The sequence below is a fragment of the Phyllopteryx taeniolatus genome, chromosome 17 (assembly GCF_024500385.1).
Source record: "Phyllopteryx taeniolatus isolate TA_2022b chromosome 17, UOR_Ptae_1.2, whole genome shotgun sequence".
Lineage (NCBI taxonomy): Eukaryota > Metazoa > Chordata > Actinopteri > Syngnathiformes > Syngnathidae > Phyllopteryx > Phyllopteryx taeniolatus.
Genome location: NC_084518.1, coordinates 744,611 through 753,607, shown reverse-complemented (window position 1 = coordinate 753,607; position 8,997 = coordinate 744,611). Strand labels below are relative to the sequence as shown.

The window sequence follows — 8,997 nt, the reverse complement described above, 5'->3', positions numbered from 1 at the left end:
ACCAATCGCCTCAGATCTCTGACCTCAGAGACCTAAACCAGACCGTCAAACCATTTCAGCACGTCTCAGAGTTCTAACAGTTTTTTAACTTCAGTAGTCTCTGACCTCTAACAGTGAGCCCAGACTGCCAATGGCTTCAGACTCCCAATGGTCTCAGATCTCCAGTGGCCTCAGACTTCTATCAGTCTCAGACCTCAAACTATTTCAGCCCACCGATAGCCTCAGATCTCAAACAGTCTCAAACCTTCTATGGCCTCACACCTTCAACCTTCATACCCCCAAGAACCTATGGCTTAAGACCTCCACAGTCTTAGACCTCCAGTGGCCTCAAAGGTCTCACAGCCTGAGACCTTAAGTGGTCTGAGACCTCCAATTGCTTCAGATGTCCATCAATCTTGGACCACAACCGGCCTCAAACCTTTTATGGCCTTGGGCCTCCACCGGCCTGGAAAAGAAGAAAAACTCTCTCTGAAGGAGAAACATAAAACACAACCTAGACTCCATCTGGTGGGCGGGGCCACCTTTTATGCGCGATTTTATTGGTCGAAGATTTCATGTTTTCATGTTGAGGGAATAAAACAGAACAAAGCAAACTCAACGGGCAGCTGGAATTGAAAATGTTTTTAATTTATGTTGAGCATAATATGTTGATATAAAAGAAATGACAGGAGTATTGCATCACTATAATGTCGTCTTGTACTGTATGTGACATGTATGCTAACATGCTATATGTACATGCTTCTCACACGCAGCTTTCCTCCACTTTTTCACGTGATGATGTCACTTCCTGTGAGGCCGGCGACTCCTCGGCTCTGAACGGGGAAACAGACCAGCCGTGATCACGATCGTAATGATCATCATCTTCGTGACGGTACCTGTCTGCGTCCAGCGCAGCGCCGCCGCCGTTGCCTGTCCCCACTCTGACAGGAAGGATGTATTCGCCATGCGAAGGTCCCGCCTCCTCCGGCCCCGTGGCCAACAGGTGAACCGTCGCCTCGGAGGTGTTACTTCCTGTACAGAGCGGCGACGATTGACATTGAATGTTTCCGGCGCCTGATCAAAAACATGCGACGCCGTTTCACCGTCGGTGTCGCTTGGCACGTCGACGGTCGTGGACGTCAGTCGGGATCGAACGACGGCCGGATGGTCGCCCGTCAGGAAGTCGTCCGTCAGCCTGGCGTACGTCTGCGAAGGACGCGAAGAAGTGGACACCGTTGAGGGAGGGAGACGGTCACGAGACGCTTCCGGCAAACGACGCGGAGGACGCCGACACCTTTCTGCAGTCGTCCGTCAACGTGGCGTCCAGAGACGCCACCAACGACGAGAACGGCGGCCTGGAACCGGGATGCTCGCTCCAACACGCCTGCATCACGTCGTAACTGAGCACGCGCATCAACTTGTCATACATGTTGTCATAACATGCAATCATTTCACGTCATGTATGTTTTTGCAAGTCATACATGTTGGAGTTGGCGTGTTGTGGCCGCGTCAAGCGGTGTCCTCTCTTCAGCGCAACGTAGAATTGGTGCGTCACGGGGAGGTCCGAGTACGGACTTTCACCTGCAGCAAAACACACGTGACACTCGTTTGACGTGTCGTAACGTGTGGTGGCGTCTTACCCAAAGAGAAGATCTCCCACAGCAGAACCCCGTAGGACCACACGTCGCTCTGCGATGAGTAAACACTTTGGAAAATACTCTCCGGGGACATCCACTTGAGCGGCAGCAAGGCCTGCTGGGAAAAATCAGGTGGAGAAAGTCACGTGACGCCACGGACACGGCGCTCGAGACGTCACGCGTCGTCGTGTCACACTGACGTGTCCTCGGGCCACGTAGTCCTGATCCTTGAGCGGATCTCGAGCCGGGTCAAAGTCGCCCACCTTCACCAGCCGCTCCTCGCACACCAGGACGTTCCTGGCCGCCAGGTCTCTGTGGACGCACTGCGACACATGACACGCGCTAACCGCACGTTAATCACACGCTAATCACACGTACACCTGTACGTCGAGTTGCGTCGGCGTACGTTGCGCGAGGACAGGAAGTTCATGGCGTGGGCGACCTGGAAGGAGAAACTGTGCAGGTCGCTCACGCCCAGGACGGTAGAGTCGCTGAGGAGGGGCAACGACGCCTCCTGCTGGTCTGAAGGAGAGGAGCACACTGGCAAAGGTATATACACGCAAACAGGTACGAGAGCAGGAAGAGGGACACAAAGGTCTATACGCGCAAATCGAAACACTGGTATACACACACAAACAGGTGCACAAGCAGCAATAGGTACTCGAACAGACCAATACATATACATAGACCGACAGGTACACAAGCAGCAAGCGATACGAGCAGGCAGTGGAATACACGCACACAGGTACACAAGAGGGAAGCGGTGCACACAGTTACAGGTGCACAAGCAGGTTGAGGTACACACAGGTACACGCATACACAAATAAGTAGGTAGAAGTACACCGAGGCAAAGCTATACACACTCAGATGCTAAGTACATGAGAATGTATCGGTACACACGGGAACAGGTAAACACACAAGCAAGCGGAGGTACACGCAAATATACACAGACAAGCGCGAGGACGTAGACGTCACTGACGCCGTTGCCGCCCCACCTGACGCCGCGCTGTCGCTGCCGATGACGACGGCTCCGCCCTCCCGCTTGCTCATCACGTCCATGTAACCTCCGTCCGCCTCTCTGCACGCACACGCGGTCAGTGTGCGTGTGTGTCTGCTTGTTCATGTGTGTTTGGATGTCTTTGTGTTCATGTGTATATGTGCATTTGAATGTGTATGTTTGTGCGTCACTCTTTGTGTGCGTGTGCCCTGTTTGTTTGTGTGGGTTTGTGTCTGTGTGCTCATCTGCATGCGTGGGTGTATGTTTTTTTGTGTGCGTGTGGCTTTTGTTTGTATGCATGTATTTGTGTGCATTTGGGTGTTTGTGCGCGTGTGTTTGTGTGTCAGCGGTTTTGTAGGGTGTTCGGTTTCTGTGTCTCTGTGTTTGTGAGTGTCTTGGTGGTTTTGTGTGGGTTTATTTATGTTTGTGTGTGTCTGTGAGTGTCCCTTTAACGCGTTCATTTGTGTGTTTACGTGTGAGTTTGTCTGTGTTGATGTGTCTACCTCTTAGCGTGCGCGCTGCCGTGCACGAAAGTGTGTTTGTGACGTCGCAGGTAGTTAGCCAGGTCTCCATGGCAACAGAACTCAGTGACGACGTAGACGGGACCTGTGGAGAAGATGGACGTCAGCATGCCGGCGGCCGGCAGGGGGCGGCGTCGCTTGGTCACCTCCTGACGTGCACGCTCCGAGCAGGTTGACGATGTTCACGTGAGGGCCCAGATGACACAAAAGCTTCAACTCAGACAACAACGATTGAGATGCGCCGCTGTTGGCTGAACACACACAAGCACAGAAATACACAAAAGATACACATGGGTATACACACACGTACATACGACATACAAGCAGGTAGCAGTGTAGACAGGTAAAGACACAGGGACTGGTATACACACACAAACAGGTAGAAGTACCATACGGGCAGGTAAAGCTATATAGACACTAATAGGTACACAAGCAGGAAGCGGTGGGGCAAGGGTGAAGGTAAAGGTACTGGATAAACACACAAACTGGTACCCAAGAGGTTGGAGGTACATGTAGCGAAAGGTATACACACACCAATTTGTAGACAAACAGGAAGAGGTGGGGCACACAAACATGTAGACACAAGTGCAGGTATAGACATACACCGGGTACACAAGCAGGAAGAGAACCAAAAGGGTAAAGGTATAAACACACAGGGACTCAGGCAGGTAGAGGAACACACGCGTACAAATATACACAGGTACAGGTACAGGTACAGGTCCACACACAGAAGCAGGGCGAGGTACACACATTTGACCATCTTGACGGCCACTCTGGTGGTGTTCTGGTCCCGGAGCAGACCCGACACCTTGGCCTCCACAACTCGGCCGAAAGCTCCTGAACCCAAAACCTCACCTGAACACACAATACGGAAACTAGGATCTCGGGCAGACTTCTACTTAGTACTATTACTGTCCTGCACAGAACTACCACTACCTAGTACAATGTTGTCCCTGGGTATTTCCCAAGAGCCATTGTAGGGCAGCTCGGCGGGGTCCAGGTAAGTGTACTCCAGTCCATCGGGACTCACGGAACCGATCAGCTTCCAGTGGACTTCGTAGCGAGGTTTCTGAAGGACAAGAGTTCCCCGACTGCACTTAGGTGTCACGGGAGAGAATCCCTGCATCGAGTACTACTGACTTTTCTCCACAAGATGATGAGAATGAGCAGGAAGACGATGGCGATGACCACCAGAACCAGGACCAGCGCCAACGTGGCCACCTGGGACAATAGAGCTGGACAGGAGGTGCTTCGTCACCAGGACTTATTATGGGATGGAATGTCAGCAAAGAGTAGGTCCGTCTTCCATCATCCGATCATCCGATCGTCCGTCCCACTTACAAGATGACACCAGTCTGAGGTCTCGGGCTCGACGTCCGGCAGAGTTTGAAGCCTCACATCGGACGGCGGTCAAGGTCGTCGTGGTCTCCAGCCTCAGCACACTGCGCACCTGCGAGGGCGAGGACTGATGATTTCACGGATGCCCGGCGAAGAGGTCGCAGGGGCGGCGATGTCATCGGTTACCTGGGTTACGCCCGTGTCCGCCAGGACGGTGACGTTCTCCTGCAGAACCGCGCCCTCTGAAGCGCCTGATCGGCGCGTCCAGCTACCCGTCCCGTTAGTGCACCTGCACTCAAACACACAACGTCTGTCATGTCACACTAAACCACTTCCTGTGAATGCGTCAACATGTCGGTTCTTGTTAGCTAATACTAAGCTAGGTGAAGTTATTCTGACCCGTGTGCACTGTGACACGTCAACCAGTTGACGGAAGGGGGCGGAGCTCCTTCGCTGACGCACAACACGGCCTGAGTGCTCGTCTCCGTCAGCGACGTGATCCTCGGCGGTGCTGCGGACACACGTGCACAAAGGCCAACGCACGCACACAAACACACGACAACACACACACACAAATGCACAATCGCACACATACACACCCAGCCACACGCCCGTGAGTTGTAGGGAGACATTCATTCATCAATAGCGATTGCCTTACATTGAACTTGCAGGTAGAAGAGCACCTCCTGCCGGTCATCTTCGTTGTAGACGCTGGCCGCGTAACTTCCTGTCTGCTCCAAGCGGACCCTCGCCAAGGTCAGCGTGCTCACGTATCTGCCGACGTCACGGGCCCGACAGCCGCATTTTGATGGCATCGCAGTTAGCATTGTTGTTAGCATCGCAGCTAACATCGTCGTTAGCGTCGGTGTCAGCATTAGTGTGAGCACCGTGTTGGCGTCGCTGTTAGCGTGACGTTTAGCGTACCTGCCGGCCGTCACGCGGGTGCTGGACACGCCGATTGTTCCCGTGGCGACGACAACGCTCCGGTTGTCCTTGTGCCACACCACACTTGGCGGAGGGTGGGCGTCCACCGCCACCCGCAGGACCGCCGTGTGGCCGACCAGCGAAGTCACGTTGGTGTCATGCGTCGCCCGCGCAGAAATGTAACCCCGATCTGCGGAGAATCCATCCGTGTGTTTGTTTGCGTGTGTGTTTTTGTGCATGTTCGTTGTTTGCTGTGTATGCGCTCACCCAGTATGTTTACTGTGATGTTCTTTTCCACTCGCCCTCCCTGCAGCGTTTCCTGGACCGCACACACGTACACGCCTGCAGGAAGCATCCCCAGCATCTCACAGTTACCGTGGCAACCGCCCGCGTCACCAACGATGAGCGGCGTCGGCACCTACCGGAGTCCGCCAGCGTCGCCGAGGGGATGTTCACGAACGAACGGATTTGATTGGGCAGAAATTCTGTGAGCGGCTCGATTTCCTGAATCAAAATCGGAATCGGAATCGGAATCGGAATCATCTTTCATTGCCAAGTATTTCAGAAACACACAAGGAATTTGCGTCCGGTAGCTGGAGCCGCTCTAGTAGGACAACAGACGGCAGACGGCCACTTTGACAAAAAAACACCGCTGAGACAGAGAAAGAAAAAAAATCACACTACGGGGAGTCACTTCGCAATAAAAGCCAAACACGACCTCACCCGTCAGTCAGTCCAGCATGCGGGCGAAGGCAGACGTACCTCTCTGCGCGGGAAGCTCCACGAGAAGTAGACTATGTCGATGTCTTGGACGCTGCAGTTGACGAGCAGCTGTTGTCCACGCTTCAACACGCCGCCGGACGCCGTCAAGTCCACCCGCATCTCCTTGGCAACTGGCAGACAGGTGGGACAGATGGGTGAGGAACGCAGGTGCGCCGCAGACGGGTTGTCTGGACAGGTGAGCGCTCAAACCTACCCACGACGCTGAAGACGTAGTAGACCTGCGACCGCGTCTCCTCAAAACCATCGGAGGCCACGCACACGTACGACGAGTCGTTCAGGCGTCCCGTGAAGCCGCGACTGGGTTCGTACTTCAGTCCAGACGCCGGTGTTTCATCCCCGCGTTCGTACAGTTTGACTTTTAACAGCGGGTCGGACACCGCGCAGGGGATGGTGTCCTCGTCCTCGTCCTTCATCACCACACCTGGACCCACCGGGACAAACCACTCGTCCGCACCTGCGGGGGGCCCGAAGCGATCGTCAGACTGCGAGACGCTTCATCCGGCCGGGATCCAAAGTTCACCTTGTCCGGGTATGAAGATGTCCATCTTCCTGATCTGATCCGACGACGACTCCTCGCACGCGTATCTCCCGGAATTCCTCCAGGTGACGTTGAAGAGCTGCAGGACGCTGCGGGATCCCTGCTTTTCCACCACGACATCGCCGCCTTGAGACTCCTGCCACGGCAAGCGCCAGGAAACCTCGCTCCAGCCGGAACACACCTGACAGACCACCGGGGCAAAACGACACCCGAGAGGCGCCGGAAGAGTGAGCGCGAGACGAGGCCGTGGAGAGCCGGACAGGCGAAGTCTTACTGACCACGGTAAAGTTGGAGTGAGACTGGAGCAGAACCTGGGAGGCCAGTGGAATCAGTTCCAGACAAACGCCCCCTTCTGGAAGAACCAGGAGCACACCTACACGCGCAAACACACACAGGCTGGCGCGAGTCCATCCGGCCGATCGGGACGGACGGACGTTTTCTTGTTGTTGCCTTGCTACTCACCCAGCAGGAAGCGCAGCGGTTTCAGACTTGCGGTTCGTCCCCCGACGGACGCCGGCATGACTCCCGACTCTGACCGATCACGTCACAGACACACGTTTATTTTGACGCGATTGGAAACGAATACCGTATCTGTGCCTGTCGTGTTGCGCGCAAGTGGTTACCTCGACATGTCGTATTACACTTAATGCAACTTAACTGTTACATGTCACACATGGTATGTTGCATGTTACACGCGTCACATGACACTCGTCGCATGTTCTTTGTCACACAATGCGAGTTACGTGTTGGCTGCGACTGGTCGCACGCTCCGTTACACGTTACGCGGCGCTTGTCGCACGGACCTGGTGACCGGACAGCAGACGGGAAGTCGTCACGCTCGCATCAGTCGGCCATCTTGAATCGACCTCGGTGAGGATCAGATGGTGCGAAAAAGATGAAAACCTGCACATAGATCAACACGACAACGTTTGACATCGTCGCCGGAAGAAGACGAAGACGTAGAAGAAAAAGAAGAAATGAAGAAGAGGAAGAAGCAGCAGTAGCGGCAGCTTGTGGAAACTATGAGGCTCGCCCCAGGGGGCGGAGTCAAATATCGCCAAGTCAACACGTGTCTGCTAAAAGCATCAACCAACTTTCTTGGTGGAAAGTCTGCTGCTGATTCGGATATTCACAATCCGGTAAGTGAGTTTGAAAAAAAACATCGGTCCGTCGGAGGAGTCAAGTCAACAAGGTTGCCATGGAAACAAGATTTCACACCCCCACCCAAACCCGAGTCACATCAAAGGAGTTTTCTTCCAACCTCGTCCTTCCTTGTCCTCCCTTTGCTCTTCTTTTCCTTCCTTTTCGGCCGCTCTTCTCTTTTTGGCCTCTTTTTCTTCCTGCCGCTCGCTGACTGGAAACAAAGTGAAAGAGAGAGAAAGAGAGCGAGAGAGAGAGAGAGAGAGAGCGTCTGTTTCCAATCTGCATCCCTGCCAAACCCGACAGGAAGTCAACACACACACACACACGCACAGTGAGTGGGATAGCTGGAAAGTTTTGAAGAAAACAAAACAAAAACAAAAAAGGCTCCACAAACTTAGACATCAACTCTCGTCTGCCTACGTCGACGTGTCTGCATTTCAAATCTGCTCTAACGTGTGTACATCTACGACACACGGATCTTCTCTAGTAAGTCCACATGTGCAACAAAGGCGTCGCTCGGCCTGAAGCCCAATGAACCCTGACTAAATTGGACGGAGGCGTGGATGCGAGTGCGATTGGCTGGCGACCATTTCCGGGTGTAACCCCGCCTCTCGCCCGAACATTGCTGGGATGGGCTCCAGCACGCCCGCGACCCGCCTGAGGTCGATCGGTGGTTGGCAAAGCGGCTGAATAGCGCCACCAACTGATATTGTCCTTCCACTGCAAGGAAACCAAGGCGAATGGATGGTGGTGTGAAGTTCGCCGGCGCCATCTAGCGGTAGGGCTATGAAAGCACACGTCTTAAATGTCTGCTCCTATCTCAAGGCAACAAACTCGGCCAAGCAACGGCTCGTATCTTGAGGAGCCAGTGCATTTCCTGCCCAAAAATGTCGCCGGTGCCCTATTGCACATTCGGTGCATTGTGGATTTAGTTCATATTCATATTGTGTACAGTTCAACACAACATTTTTGGAATATGCTGTAAAAAAACAAAAACAATCATTAACCTCTCCCGCGATAAACGAGAGATTAGTGTATTGCGTAAAGGCTGTTAGTACTTTTATACATGTGATTTCTTAGTTGTTGTTATTTTTTGAATACATTTGCAAAAATCTTTATAAAAACATTTTTAAAAAA

At 53.4% G+C, this 8,997-nt stretch overlaps 1 protein-coding gene across 2 annotated transcripts; it reads right to left on the bottom strand.

Annotated features, from left to right (window-relative positions):
• Positions 1-606: 606 nt before the first annotated feature.
• Positions 607-8,398, bottom strand: LOC133467039 (platelet-derived growth factor receptor beta-like). 2 transcript variants are annotated; one of them, XM_061751458.1, is made up of 28 exons: positions 7,979-8,398; positions 7,521-7,620; positions 7,180-7,248; positions 6,996-7,090; positions 6,700-6,898; positions 6,373-6,633; positions 6,159-6,289; positions 5,819-5,900; positions 5,664-5,738; positions 5,397-5,586; positions 5,131-5,246; positions 4,872-4,983; positions 4,659-4,761; positions 4,476-4,584; positions 4,275-4,369; positions 4,071-4,203; positions 3,885-3,989; positions 3,281-3,385; positions 3,117-3,219; positions 2,612-2,694; positions 2,023-2,138; positions 1,817-1,939; positions 1,620-1,734; positions 1,461-1,560; positions 1,274-1,379; positions 1,083-1,185; positions 876-1,011; positions 607-812 (listed from the first exon to the last, which is right to left on the bottom strand). In XM_061751458.1, exons 3-28 carry the CDS (start codon positions 7,235-7,237, stop codon positions 743-745), a joined length of 3,024 nt encoding a protein of 1,007 aa, XP_061607442.1. In that variant the 5' UTR covers positions 7,238-7,248; positions 7,521-7,620; positions 7,979-8,398; the 3' UTR covers positions 607-742. The 2 variants fall into 2 exon arrangements, with proteins under 2 accessions (XP_061607442.1, XP_061607443.1); XM_061751459.1 differs by having other exon boundaries at positions 1,620-1,731; positions 7,979-8,396.
• Positions 8,399-8,997: the final 599 nt, after the last annotated feature.